This window comes from Sapajus apella, unplaced genomic scaffold (genome assembly GCF_009761245.1).
Source record: "Sapajus apella isolate SASKATOON/1434 unplaced genomic scaffold, GSC_monkey_1.0 scaffold249, whole genome shotgun sequence".
In the NCBI taxonomy this organism is placed as follows: domain Eukaryota; kingdom Metazoa; phylum Chordata; class Mammalia; order Primates; family Cebidae; genus Sapajus; species Sapajus apella.
The window spans coordinates 439,213-453,974 of NW_022437189.1; the positions used below are offsets into that span (position 1 = coordinate 439,213).

Sequence of the window (14,762 nt, forward strand, 5' to 3'; positions counted from 1 at the left end):
CTCACTCTGTCACCAGGTGCCAGGCTGGAGTGCAGTGGCGCGATCTCAATTCACTGCAACCTCCGCCTCCCGGGTTCAAGCAATTCTCCTGCCTCAGCCTCCTGAGTAGCTGGAACTACAGGTGTGCGGCACCACGCCCAGCTAATTTTTTGTATTTTTTAGTAGAGACGGCGTTTCACCCTGTTGGCCTGGATGGTCTCGATCTCTTGACCTCATGATCCACCCGCCTCGGCTTCCCAAAGTGCTGGGATTACAGGCGTGAACCACCGCGGCTGGCCCCCTCTTGCTCTTTTTATTGTTAAAACCTCAGCTGAATGCCTCCACCCTCCCTCCTGCCCTCTCTAAAGCTCACCTCCAACCGCCAGCATCCCCTCATCTCATCACCCGATCGATATTTGCGAAGGGGGTCTGTTTGGATCTGAAGTTTCTTTGTCAGCTTGCTCATTGTCTCTCCCCTGCTGGAGTGTAAGGTCCATGAGTCCGTCCTATTCACCAACGAATTCCCGGCATGACAAGGATCAGTGCTGGTGGGTTGTGGAGGTGTTTGCTGCAGGTGAATGGATGTAGGGGTGTGGAAGCAGCATGAGGTCTGGGTGGAGATCGGGAGATGCCAGTGTCTGGATGGGATGGGTGAAGAATGTGAGGAGGAAGAAGGGCAGAAGGCTGAGGCTGAAGACCGTGAGACTAGCCACAGGTGCGGGGCAGGTGAAGGCAGAGCGTCCTGGGAAGGAGCTCGGGGAGGAATGGGGTTGAGTTAACTGAGGTGGGGTTCAGGAAGGAGAAAGTGGTACTCAGTCCCATCTGAAGGCCAAGGATAGGTCAAGTGGGATGAGGCAGGAGAAGAGATATTTGGTTTCACAGCAGACCCAGTAAGCAGGAAGGAAGGGAAGATGTTTTCAGAGAAAGAATAGAGCAGTGTGGGGAGCCCAAGGTTAGGGAAGGGAAGGTAATAAAGGCCTTGGCTGTGGCTATGTGCTGAGGGGAAGGAGCCTGCAGAGAAAGCAGGTGCACAGGGAGGTCTTAGGAGGTGGGGTCATGGCTCTGGGTTTGGGTACGACCGGCTTCCCTCCTCCGAAGCTGGACACCTAGGGACCTGCCCAGGGTCAAGCATGAGGGTAACTGGCCTTGACGCCAGGGCTCTTCCCAGTAGGGAATTGAGGCAGAATGGTGGGAAAGCTGAGGGTGGAGGAGGGGCACTTGGACTGTCCCAGTGGGGAGTCTAGCTGGTGTTCTGAAGGCCCAGGCAGAGCTTGGCCACGGGTTTTCTAGGGCAAAGCCACTGGCACAGGCCAGGATTCTCTAGCTGCATCCTGCTAGGGATCATTGAGATTCCTCCTAATTCAGCGGTGTTTGGTGGTGAGCCACGTAAACTGACTCTGGTAGGTAGAGGTTAAGGTGGTAGGTTGGGGCTGGGGAGGAGTGTTGAGGGTGGGGCAGCAGTCACGGGGCTTTAGGGCAGCAGGAGGGCTGGACTTGGCAGGGTGCAGAAAGGAGGCTAGGAGCCCGGAAACCCAGCACCAGCTTTAGTCAGGAGTAAAGGCTCAGTGTGCTGCCGCCACCGCTACTGCCACCACTGCTACTGCCACCACCACTAATGCCACCACCACTAATGCCACCACCACTGCTGCCACCACTACTGCTGCCACCACCACTACTGCCACCACCACTGCTGCCACCACCACTGCTGCCACCACCATTGCTGCCACCACCACTGCTGCCACCACCACTACTGCCACCACCACTGCTGCTATTGCTTCTTGGCAGGAGTGTCTTGGTCACTGTCTGCTCCAGTCTGGAGTTTCAGGAAGGGGCCCCTGATGTCCATCCCAAGGCTAGTGGATGGTTCAGTCCTCCAGGCTGTGTCCTGTGGGGAAGAAGCACTGGGATGTGTTATTGGGAAGATGGAAACAACCCCGGATCCGGTTCACAGCCCCTGTGCCTCTTCCTCTCTCCACTGGCTTCCCAAAGACCCTGGACAGTGGGAAAGGATGAGGGGGAGGGTCCTGGGGCTGCTCCCACCCTGAGCCCTTTGCTGCTGCCCTTGCAGGTGCTGGGAGCCCTGTTCCTGGCTATCGGCCTCTGGGCCTGGGGTGAGAAGGTAAGGCAGTGGGCAGGCATGGGGGCTGGCATGGGGCAAGGTGGTGGGAAGGTCAGCTCCCTGCACCTGCCTCTGCTCCCTGGCACAGGGCGTTCTCTCCAACATCTCAGCGCTGACAGATCTGGGAGGCCTTGACCCCGTGTGGCTGTTTGTGGTAGTTGGAGGCGTCATGTCAGTGCTGGGCTTTGCTGGCTGCATCGGGGCCCTCCGGGAGAACACCTTCCTGCTCAAGTTCGTGAGTGCCGCCCCCAAGATCCCCTGGGAACTCCAATCTCCTTATCCATTCTTGCAATACAGTTGGAGTTTAATGATGGGTAGCTTTACTATTATGCTATAGTTGTCATCATTAGATTCATGTTATCTATATTTACTAGGATCCTTTCTGTGGTATCCTAAGTGACTGAGACCTAGTGGCCCAAGCATAAAATATTTGTTGACTCAAATAAGAAAAGCCCAGGGGTGTGCTGGCTGCTGATGCATTTTGGTCCAGGGGCTGCCATGGTGTCACTTGGCCTGGTTTCTCTCTGGTTCTTAGGTCTCCCCACCCCCGTTTTGGCTCCATTCCCAGGTGGCCGGAGGCTCAGGAACAGAGCTGGCTTCCCCATGCCCTCCCAGGAACTCCTGCTAGAGGCTGAGAGCTGTCTTCCCAACTGTTTTTCCAAAGTGCTTTAATTGCATTTCCTTAGCTCTGATTGGCTGCCTCTGGACCAATCCCCGGAGGCTGAGGGAGGCAGTACTCTGATTGGTGGGCTTTGGGCACTTGCCAGTCTTGTATCTTGGACTGGGGGGGATGGGGGAGAGGGGGGCGAGGAGGTGGCTCCATCCAAACCTTGGAAACTAAAGGTTTGCATGGAGAATGGTTTTTCAGAGAGAGCAGGGTGTGAATACCAGACAAAGGAGAATGGATGCACAGGTAAGAACAGATGCCTTTTACCATCATATAACAATACTAAAATAATGGAAGGTGGGGACTCTCGGCACCTCTGGGTCTTGGTGGAAGTAGGGATAGAGCTCCTCCCTTGTGGCACACACAAGCCCTGGGAGGTCACCAGAGCCCTGCGTCTCCAACCCCTACTATCTGTATGCCCCCAACCCCAGTTCTCCATGTTCCTCGGCCTGATCTTCTTCCTGGAGCTGGCAACAGGGATATTGGCCTTTGTCTTCAAGGACTGGATTCGAGACCAGCTCAACCTCTTTATCAACAACAACGTCAAGGCCTACCGGGACGACATTGACCTCCAGAACCTCATTGACTTTGCTCAGGAATATGTGAGTCCAGTGTCCACCCTGGGCCACCTGTAGGAGGCGCCTTCCTGGCAGATGAATGAGGGAGCAAGTTCCCTGTGATAGGACCATCTCCTTACCCACCTGGGCTAGTGGGCCCCAGGAAAGAGACCCAGGAGTGTTCTCGTCCAAGGAGAGCCAGCCCCTGGTGATCCTTATGGGTCCCCATTTGCCTAGTACCATAGGGACACAGCCTTGGGAAACAGAGGCCATGGGCTCCACACTGACAGCTCCCAGGTCAGGGCCTACGACACATGGGAGAACGGAGGAAATGTGACATAAAAATATAGATTTCTACTTCTACTAAACCCTGGACCCGCAGTATTATTGGCTGGGGCTATGTCGCTGCCACCCTTTTACTGGTACAGAGGCTCTCTGTTTGCCACTCTTCCCAACACTCTGCATTTTATTATATCTGTCAGCCCTTATTCTCTCATTTATACTGTTTGGCCTCTGTACATATTAGAGTTTAGGCTGCTGATGGAAACTCTGCCCTCAAGCTTGCAAACTTAACTCCAGTGAAGAGCAGCCAGAGAAGAGTTCACAAAACCCTAGCTGCCTCCCACCTGCACCATCTCGCCCACTCACCCCCAATCACAAATACACAGTCACACACTGTCACCCACAGTCATGCCCACACCCAGTCACACACAGGCACACTTGATCACACTTACACACCTAGATCCACAGTCACACATGAGTCACACACAATCACACCCACACATGGCCACAGGCCCTTGGCGCCATTCACCACCAACAGTCAGCTCTGGGATCCAGAGATGAAGCAGAGCTGGTGCCTGCTTCAAGCAACTCTCAACCCAGGGCAGAGGCAGACATAGCTGGGCAGTTGTGATGTGGTCCATTCATTCATTCAGCATAGGATTGTTAAGGGCCTGCCATTGCCAGACCCTGAGCCAGGCCCTGGGGATCCGGCGGGGGAAAAAGCTGGGACCCTGCCATTGCAGGGATGGCAGTCAGGAAAGACAGATGGTGAACAAGCAGAACAAACAAATGTGTGCATGTACACGTGTGTGTACAAAATTGTACATTGTGATGAGTCAAAATGAAGGGTGTAGAATGGGATGGTCTCTGGGTGGAGAGCTTGAAGCCTCCCAAAGGAGGAGAAGGAAGAAAGAGGAGAGTGTTCTCTAGCAGGAGCAACTGGTGCTGAGCAGGTGCCAGGAGGCAGGTGGAGGCTGAGCCCTGCCCTGGGACCAGCACATGCAGGGCACATGACAGGCCTGGCTCCCCAGCTCTCTGGCTTGGCCACGGGGCCCACCTGTGTCTGCCGCCAAGCCTGAGCTCCCCCAGCCCCTGTGCTGCTCTTGTCAGTGAAGGCTGTCCACACCCGTGTGCCCCACAAGACCGTGGTTCATGGCAGATCCCAATCTCACCAGTGCCCCTGCTTAGGGGACATCATAGGGTGTTCTGGGTGAGGGTGATGGGGTGTGGAATGATGCGAACCAGCATGGAGGAAATGGAGTAGGATGGCTCTGGGGGATGGCAGGGATGGGAGTGGGCAGGATTCCCCTCCTGTCCCTGCACTGAGAGAGGAGGGTTTTGTAGAACGTCTGGGGCAAGTGTGAGAGGCCTGCTGCAGACATGTGGCTCAGCGTTCTCTGCCGCCACAGGGCTTGGCCTAGTGCCTGCCTCTCAGGTAGTTCAGAGGAAGCAACGGTCGTTGAACCAGTATCCTTGTCCTACTCCCTCCCTTTTTCTAGCCTCTCTTGGGTCGGGGGGCAAGCTCAGGGTCCCCTCCCTTGTACCCCTCTGCCTCCACCAACCCGGAGGTGGGGCCCAGGCCTGTGGGAGTGGGGAGATTGCCACCCACCTGACTGTCCCAGCACCCTCCCAGACAGCCCTGTCTCCCTGCAGCCTGGGCTTATCCCCAGACAGGGTGAGGCTCTTGGGGTGGGCCTGGCTCACCTGGGGCTCTCCCCTGCCCCCACAGTGGTCTTGCTGCGGAGCCCGAGGCCCCAACGACTGGAACCTCAATATCTACTTCAACTGCACTGACTTGAACCCTAGCCGGGAACGCTGTGGGGTGCCCTTCTCCTGTTGCGTTAGGGACCCTGCGGTGAGTGGGACTGGGGGAGGAGAGGCGAGGGGCATTGCAGTGCACAGACTCTGGGGAAACCACCCACAGGGCCCCACTCTGCTCTACCCTGTTCTGGGGGCATGAGTGCTGGGGGAGCTTGTTTTACGTGGGTGGCACTGGGGCCTATTGGGCATGGCTGCTTTCCCTGTTCAGCAAGACCTATCTTTTTGATTGAAGTGAGATGGAAATGGCAGGACCTTAGGGCACAGGGATGGGGACTTGCCTGGAGGTCTCCCTGCAACCTATACATCCAGATAAACACAGCTGCAGCCAATGTCTGCTCCTGGCCAGCTTGAAGGTTGGCCGGGTGTCACTCTCAGTTACAGTTGTATATGGTAAGAGTTGCGTGGGCCATTGCCAGCCACCACCCCACTGGGCCACCGTTGCAGAGTATCAGGGAGTGGGGAGCTCTGCCCCTTTGTGGCTTTCTTCAGGGCAGAAATCTCTCCCAGTGGTGTTTCTTCAGTCACAGTTCATCTGGGATGGCAGAGGCCAGGTTTCTCCCCATTCTTATAACACACCAGCAGGGAGGGTTCCTGAACAGGTCCAGGTTGGTGATTGCAGCCACGCATTCTGGCGTCTGGGAAAGAGGCACATAGGACTGAGTGCAGTGGCTCATGGGAGGATCATTTGAGTCCAAGAGTTCGAGACCAGCTGGGGCGGCACAGTGAGACCTCATGTCTAGAAAACAAAAAATTAGACAGACATGGTGACACATTCCTGTGGTCCTAGCTACTTAGGAGGCTGAGGTGGGAGGATCACTTGCGCCCAGTGATCCTCGAAGGTCCTCCTCGAAGGAGGTCGAAGCTGCAGTGAGCTATGATCACGCCACTGCACTTCAGCCTGGGCAACAAAATGAGACCCTGTCTCAAAAAGAAAAAAAAAAAGAAAAAAAAGAGGCACACAGGCCTCAGAGAGCCCCCCTTAAGACTGGTGGACACTGCAGAATCCACGGGCCCATCTGCTTACTCTGAAAAAGAAAAGCCACCACAGCGCCAGGTACCATGGACCCCATGGGATGTGTCCTCACCAAGTCACTAACTGGCCTGTCTCCCCTTAGGAAGATGTCCTCAACACCCAATGTGGCTACGACGTCCGGCTTAAACTGGTGAGAGGGTTAGGAACTGGGCTGGGGCAGGCGGGGGCACTGGGATGGGAATGGGACTGTCCATAGTTCCTCTGGAAGTCCTCAGGGATTCTTTGGGGAGATGGTGCTGAGTCCCAGGAACCAGCCAGGCACCCAGGCAGCGGAGGGGAAGTAGACCCCTAGGCCCGGGCAGATGTGGCTTTGCTCAGTCGTGCTCTGTGGAGCACCCTTGGGGTGCCCGGTTTTGCCCTAGAGGCTGGAGATTTGTTGCTCATGAGACCGTCTGCTCTGGAGGAGAGGAGGGAGAAAGATGGTAAGCTCTTAGAGAAAGCAGTATGAACAGCCATGTGACAGTTTCAGTTGAGAGCTTGGAAGAAAATAAGGGAGGTGATAGGAGAGGAGCTGGGCAGGCAGGAGGGGGTGTGCGTCCATGCTGAGACCCCATGAGAAGGAGCTGGCTTTGCAGAGGCCTGTGGCAGAGCACCAGGGAGCAGGTGCCATAGGTTTAGGCCCTGGGGTGGGCGTGAGCTTGGCAGGCTGCAGAGGGAAGGGAGCTGGCTTGAAGGGTAGTCAGGCTGAGCCTGGTGCTTGCATGTCCCCAGGAGCTGGAGCAGCAGGGCTTCATCCACACCAAAGGCTGCGTGGGTCAGTTTGAGAAGTGGCTGCAGGACAACCTGATTGTCGTGGCAGGGGTCTTCGTGGGCATCGCCCTCCTCCAGGTACTCCTGTGGCCCCACGTGCCTTCCCCTTGGCGGGCTGCCCTAGCTTTTCCCTCACCCATCCTCTGTCTTACAGATCTTTGGCATCTGCCTGGCCCAGAACCTCGTGAGTGACATCAAAGCAGTGAAAGCCAACTGGTGAGGCCGCCACAGGCCATGGCCACATGCCTGGCTTACCCAGCCTTGGGGGCCCCCCAGGACCCTCCTACCACACTCGTGATGGGCAAGGCTGCAGGAGGTGTTCCTGCTGGGACTGAGCCCTGAGGGGTTCGCCTGAGCTGCTGTACTGTCCACCCACGGAGAAAGCTGCTGTGCTTCTGCCTGGGCCACTTGTCCTGTGTGCACGTGCTCACACACATGCAGGCACACGTGTGCACAGGGAGTCACTGTCTCGGCTACATTTGGGGTAGTAGGATCTCCAGGGAACTAGGAAGGGCGCAGCTCAGAGGGTGCAGGCCGGGCGGGGTGGGAGGTACTGTGTGGAGGGGCTGCCCCTGTTTCCTGCCCTTCAGTGCTCGGATGTACTTTTCTGTGTGTGGCTGTATGGGATGTGTTCCCGGAGCCACTGCCTCAAGCAGCTTCAGAGTGTTCTTCTCTATGAGCTGTGACTTTGAGCCTGCCAGGAACCCACCTCAGCTCAGTGTTCCAGACTCTGAAATGGGGCCAAGAATTTTGTCTCTCTTGCTTTGCCTCTCAGGAGCAAATGGAATGATGACTTTGAAAACCACTGGCTTACGCCCACTATTTCTGAGGTCCTGTCCACAGTGGGGCCTCAGCAGAACTCTCTGGTTGGGGCCCCTGGCCTGGCGCCACCCTGCCAACACGTTTTCTTTGGCCTGGGTGGTTTATATCCTTGAGCCAACCTTTAGAAATTGGTAGATTTCACATGAGTCCAGATCCACAGCTTCTTTTGAAGAATGACCACCTGGCTACGCTGGCTCTTCAGTGGCAATACTACCTGGGACACTGCCTCCCCTGTCATCAGGGGCCCCAGCTGGTCCGTTCTACTCACCTAAGTGCCGCCTGACCCTGGTACACTCGGAGTTGGCCTCTCTCGCCTCTGCAGGGTTATTCCCTGTACCTCGAGGCCGCTGCGGGCTGACCTGGAATGCAACACAGGAACCTGAAGGAGTGGGAGGCTGGACCCCGCTCTGAAGAGGGTGCAGCCTGGGAGGGGCGGCCTTGCTGGGGACTCTGGTGGGAGTAGAGTGCCCAGGAGAGGGTCTGAGGGGCGGGATGGGGTCAGGACAACTTTGCAAAAGAAGTAGCTGGAAGCCAAGGGACTAGGGGGAGCCTGTTTGGGAGGTCTGGATGGTTGACTCCTAGGAATCAACTTTAGCATCTTCGCCGTGGCTGCAGAGCTCCCTGATGTGCACTAGAGGGCTCGCTGGCCCCATACTCTCTGGGTCTGGCTTCCTCCTGCAACCTCTCACCAGTAGAGCCTATGCTTGCCTACTAGCCCTTCCAGGTTCCGGGAGTTTGGGAACTTCTCAAGAGCCAACTGGCTCAGGCTTGGGAAGGCTGGCTGCTGCCCTCAGCTCCACCTCATCAGCTATGCAAGGGGTATGTGTGGAGTTACCCTGCTGCCCCCTCCCTGGGCTTGTCCAGAGATCTCAACCTCGGATGCCCCTGCAGCCACGTAGATTATATAAGTGGATGAAACAGGCCCTGGTGTTGGGAGCCTGCTTCACTTTGACTTTCCCACTGTTGCTAGAGACAAAGACATCATGAAGAGAGAAAGTTCGCACAATCTAGGGGATAACTGCCGCCTGCCTTGAGAGCAATAGAGTGTGGTGGGTCCCCATCTGACGGTGGCCACTGCCATGTTCAGGTGTAGCTAATTGCTCTGATTGCTCTCATGTGGGAATGCAGGCCTAATGCCAGAAATCTGGAGAAGCCAGAAATACAGATTTGTATGTGAGGTGTCCTGATTTTTAAATTGTTGGCAGAAACTAAATTAATTCAGAAATTAAATCTGTAGGCCAAACAAGGTGCAGGGCCCAGCTTTGGCCCCATGCCTACTAGGTCCCTCTAGGACAGTCACCACTGGGGCCCTGGCTGCTCTGCCATTCAGGGATGTTGGGCACTGCTGCCTGGTGGCCAGGGTGTGGGCTATGCGCCCAGCGTTGTGGTTCCTTGGCCCTGCTGGACAGTGTCCTGGGCCCCTGACAGGCACTGGCTGTGAGTGGTTTATACATGCTACAATAAATGCAGCTCACAGTGTCGTGTATGTGTCTTGCATTTTCACTTTCATTTTATCCCTCAAACCATGCAACACCCTGTGCAGTGGAATTTCTTTTCCTGTTGAGGAAGTGGACTCAGAGCAGGGAGAGAGATTGCCTAGAGCACACAGCTGGGTGGGGCACACCAATCTGACCCCTCTTGCTGGAGTTTTGCTCCATACTTGTCCTGTGTATCTGATATATGTGGGGAAACCTCTGTACTCAAAGTATCAACCAATAAGCGTGGTTCATCCATCCCCCGAGTGTGAGTTGAACATCAACTCGGGTGGAGACACAGAGGCAAAGGGCAAGGCCCTGCCCGTGGGCTGCATTCTTGTGGAGGAGCCACGGAAAGCAAGCTGGCCAGCATTTTTGTTAGTGATAGATGCTATAAAGAAAGCAGGAGTGGCCGGGCACCGTGGCTCACGCCTGTAATCCTAGCACTTTGGGAGGCCGAGGTGGGTGGATCACCTGAGGTCAGGAGTTCAAGACCAGCCTGGCCATCATGGTGAGACCCCATCTTTAAAAAAAAAAAAAAAAAAAAAAGGAGGGGTGAGTGCAGGGGGCCTGGGAGAAGGGAAGGGCAGGGGTACCTTCTCTGGGCTGCTCTGGGGGAATGATGTTCTAGGTTTTGGTACCAGCTTCTGTAGAGGCCCTGAAGCCAGGGTGGGCTCCGTGTGAGGGAGCCTGGGGTGGCTGGAGAGGTGGGAGTCAGGAGGGGCAGAGGGCATGAGCACAGAGAGGTGGTGTAACCAAGATATATTTGGAAACGGGATTGAAGAGATGGGATGGGAGTGATTAGTAGGAGAGGTTGTGGCCCCGGCTGGGGACCTGGATATCCATTCTTCCATCCATCCACCCACATTAACCACCTATTCATTCATCCACTCACCCACACACATTCACTCATCCATCTGTCTACCCACCCACCTATCCATCCACATGTTCACTCATCCATCCATCCATCATCCACTCACCCACCCACCACCCACCTACCCATTCATCCACATGTTCATCTATCCACCCACTTACCCACCCACCCACCTACCCATTCATTCACACATTCACCCATCTATCCACTCACCAACCATCTGCCCATTTATCCACATGTTATCTATCCATCCACTCACTCATCCATCCACTTACCCACCCACCCACCTACCCATTCATCTACACATTCATTCTCCATCCATCCATCCATCCATCCATTCACTTACCCACCTACTCACCCATTCATTCCCATGTTCACTCATCCATCTATCTATCCATCCATCCACTCACCCACCCTCCTACCTGCCCATGCATCCACACATTTACTTATCTATCCATCCACCCATCCCCCCATCCATCCATTCATCCACTTACCCATCCATCCATCCACCCACCTACCCATTCATCTACCCATTCACTCATCTGTCCATCCACCCACACTTTATCCATCTATTCACCCATCCACCCACCCGTCCCTCCATCCATCCATCTTCATCCTACGTCCACTCACTCACCTATCCCCTGCCATTCACTCAGGTAGACCCTAGCTAGAGGCTAGGCTACTGAGGCGGCTCAGACCCTAGCTTTCCCGGAGCCTAGTCTTTTGTTGGAGGCAGACAAGGAACACTGCTAATGTGCAATGTATACCTGGTGACAAGGACGTGATGATCACTGCTAAGTGGAGTCTTAGGCTGGCTACGGACACATTTCCTGTCCCCATAGCAGAACTTGGAGCAGTTCTCTGTGCCAAGGGGCTCTTACCCACAGATGATGCAGCTTCTCCACTTATGCAAAAAACACAAAGGAGCTTGTAAGGCTGCTCATCCCTCTCTGAGGGTCCCTGGGCCATGGGACCAAGGTCACCTCCCACTCTCTGTTAGGATGGGATGTACACTGGTAGAGACAGGTGCACACTGTCTGGCAGCCTGGGAGTCCCCAGGAGTCCTGGGCCTGCCTGTCTCACCACCGGAAAGGCTGCCAGCAGCTCCCTAGTCAGCTTGATGGGAGGACATCCTGTGACACCAAGATACTCTACAGAGAGAGCTAGGAGGACGGAGAGCGCCCAGGCTAGCGAGCTCCTTTATCTCTGGGTGAGGTGGTCAGATGGACTGCAGAGGCCAGGGGCTCCCTCTGGGGAGGTTAAGGCCACAGGTGCCTTGGTGGTAGCCACTCCCAGTAACCACCAGAGGGCACCAAAGTGCCGCCCACGCAGCAGAGCGGGCTCAGCCCACACAGGCAGGAAGGGGCTCTGTGTAGGGTCATTGGGGGCGGCCCCTAGAGCCAAGCAAGCCCTTGCGATCGTTCCAGAGACCCACCCCCCGGTGCCAAATCCAGGCCTTACTACCCTCTGCCCTGTCTTCTCCAGGGAGTGGAGCAAATGACGCCGCCTGCTCAAGGTTCCTCTCAGTGCTGGGAGTCCGGGGGCGAGCCCACCTGCTGGGGTAGGCAGGTGGTGGTGTCCACCAGACAAAGCTGGAGAAGGGGGTGAGCGTCACTCTCTCTAGGAGGATGACACAACGTACTCCCCAACCTACACCTCCATTCGCTCTTTCAGCCAGAGCAATGGAGCATCCCATAGCTGCCAGGCACTGCCGCAGACACTTACATGAGAGACAAAACTAAGGCCCCAGCTCATGGAACTCAGCCCGGGCCAGGGACCAGCCGGCTTTGTCTACCAAAGGCCAAATATAATGGCAAAAACCGCTGCTACTTTTGCACCAACCTAATTAAATCCACTAGGCTATGAGGCCGTGCACCCCTTGACTCTGCCTTCTTTGTGGAAAGCAGCTCCGGGCGGGGCGTAAGCAGTCAGGTGTGGGGTGTCCCTATCACATTCTACTTGTGGACGCTGACGGTGAGCCTCCTGTGATTTTCATGGGTCATGAATATCATCCTTCTTTTGATTTTCAACTATTAAACAACAGAAAACCATTTTTAGTTCTTGAGCTTTATAAACATAGCTAGCGGATGGGATCCACCTTGTGGCTGGAGTTTGCAGACCGGGGTCCCGGAAGGAAGGAAGGGTGTGCACAGCGAAAATCGTCTCGCGAGCCGGCCCTGCTGCGAGGGAGGACACAGCAGAGCAAGCAGGGCTGAGGCAGGGCAGGCCTGGCACTAAATGGGGCGGTCACAGTGGGCGTCGCTGTGAAAGCCAGATGGAGCAAAGACCTTTCATTTTAATTGTAACAGATTTTTGACAGCACAAGGAAAATAGGAACCCATTGCACTTAGAAAATTGGGCACCGTGGCTCACACCTGTAATCCCAGCACTTTGGGAGGCTGCAGTGGGTGGATCACTTGAGGTCAGGAATTCGAGGCAGTTCACTGTAGCCTTGACCTCCTGGTCTCAAGTGATCCTCCTGCCTTAGACTCCCAAGTAGCTAGGACTACAGGCACACGCCATCACATCCAACTAATTTTTTTTTTTTTTTTTTTGAGACAGTGTCTCGCTCCTGTTGCATAGGCTGGAGTGCATTGGCACAATCTCAGCTCACTGGAACCTCCGCCTCCCAGGTTCAAGCGATTCTCATGCCTCAGCCTCCTGAGTAGCTGGGATTACAGGTGTGCACCACGATGGCTGGCTAACTTTTGTGTTTTTAGAAGAGATGGGGTTTCACCATGTTGTGCAAGCTGGTCTCAAACTGCTAACCTCAGGTGATCTGCCTTCCTTGGTCTCCCAAAATGCTGGGATTTCAGGTGTGAACCACTGTGCCCTGCCTTATACCCAGTTAATTTTTTTTTTTTTTTTTTTTTTTTTTTTTTTTGAGACAGAATTTTGCTCTGTGGCCAGGCTGCAGTGCAGTGCAATCTCCGCTCACTGCAAACTCCACCCTCCGGGTTCAAGCAATTCTCTTGCCTCAGCCTCTCAAATAGCTGGGATTATAGACATGTGCCACCACGCCTGGCTAAATTTTGCATTTTTAGTAGAGATGGGGTTTCACCATGTTGGTCAGGCTGATCTCTAACTCCTGACCTTGCCATCCACCCACCTCAGCCTCCCAAAGTGCTGGGATTACAGGCATGAGCCACTGCACCCGGCCACATCCAGCTAATTTTTGAAACATTTTGTTGACTGGGAGTAGTGGCTTACGCCTGTAATCCTAACACTTTGGGAGGCTGTGGCAAGTGAATCACCTGAGGTCAGGAGTTCAAAACCAGCCTGGCCAACATGGCAAAACCCCATCTCTACTAAAAATACAAAAATTAGCAAGGCTCGGTGGCTTACACCTGGAATCCCAGCACTCTGGGAGGCTGAGGTGGGAGGATTGCCTGAGGTCAAAAGTTTGAGACCAGTCTGGCCAACATGGTGAAACCCTGTCTCTACTAAAACTACCAAAAAATTAGCCGGGCGTGTTGGCATGCACCTGTAATTCCAGCTACTCAGGAGGCTGAGGCAGGGGAATTGCTTGAACCAGGGAGGTGGAGGTTGCAGTAAGCCAAGATGGCACTGCTGCACTCCAGCCTGGGTGACAGAGAAAGACTTCGTCTCAAAAGAAAAAATACAAAAATTAGCTGGATGTGGTGGCGCACGCCTGTAATCCCAGCTATTCAGGAGGCTGAGGAAGGAGAATCACTTGAACCCAGGAGGCAGAGGTTACAGTGAGTTGAGATTGTGCCACTGCCCTCCAGCCTGTGCAATGGGATCAAGACTCCATTGCAAAAAAACAGAAAAAAACATTTTGTAGGCCAGGTGTGGTGGCTCATGCCTATAATCCCAGCACTTTGAGAGGCCGAGGTGGCAGATCACCTGAGATCAGGAGTTTGAGACCAACATGGAGAACCAACATGGAGAAACCCCATCTCCACTAAAAATGTATAATTAGCTGGGCGTGGTGGCGCATGCCTATAATTCCAGCTGCTCAGGAGGCTGACGCAGGAGAATTGCTTGAATCTGGGAAGCGGAGGTTGTGGTGGGCTGAGATTGCACCATTGCACTTCAGCCCAGGCAACAAGAGTAAAACTGTCTCAACAACAACAAAAAATACGTAGTCAGGGTCTCACTATTTTGCTTAGGCTGGCCTGGAACTGTTGGCCTCAAGCCATTCTTTCAGCTCAGCCTACCGAAGTGTTGAGATTATAAGCATGAGCCACCGTGCCTGGCCTCAAAGACTTTCAAATTTATGTTTGAAGAAGAAATTGACAGAGTCATGGGTTTTATTATACATTCATATATATAGAGAAAAGGGAACTGCCATTTTTTATCCTCTGGGTTTACATATACATACATACATATATATATAAATCTATACATGAAATATATAGA

At 54.4% G+C, this 14,762-nt stretch overlaps 1 protein-coding gene across 4 annotated transcripts in view; it reads left to right on the forward strand.

Annotated features, from left to right (window-relative positions):
• TSPAN17 (tetraspanin 17) overlaps positions 1–9,514 on the forward strand; it is a 12,151-nt gene extending 2,637 nt beyond the window's left edge. Inside the window, exons 2-9 of one of the 4 annotated variants that reach the window (XM_032271773.1) lie at positions 2,048–2,098; positions 2,187–2,333; positions 3,197–3,367; positions 5,334–5,459; positions 6,541–6,588; positions 7,170–7,286; positions 7,363–7,424; positions 7,984–9,514. In XM_032271773.1, the coding sequence (XP_032127664.1) occupies positions 2,048–2,098; positions 2,187–2,333; positions 3,197–3,367; positions 5,334–5,459; positions 6,541–6,588; positions 7,170–7,286; positions 7,363–7,424; positions 7,984–8,143 (882 nt within the window). In that variant the 3' untranslated portion in view covers positions 8,144–9,514. The remainder of the gene's footprint in view (positions 1–2,047; positions 2,099–2,186; positions 2,334–3,196; positions 3,368–5,333; positions 5,460–6,540; positions 6,589–7,169; positions 7,287–7,362; positions 7,425–7,983) is intronic. The other 3 variants (XM_032271774.1, XM_032271776.1, XM_032271775.1) reach the window with 3 other exon arrangements.
• Positions 9,515–14,762: the final 5,248 nt, after the last annotated feature.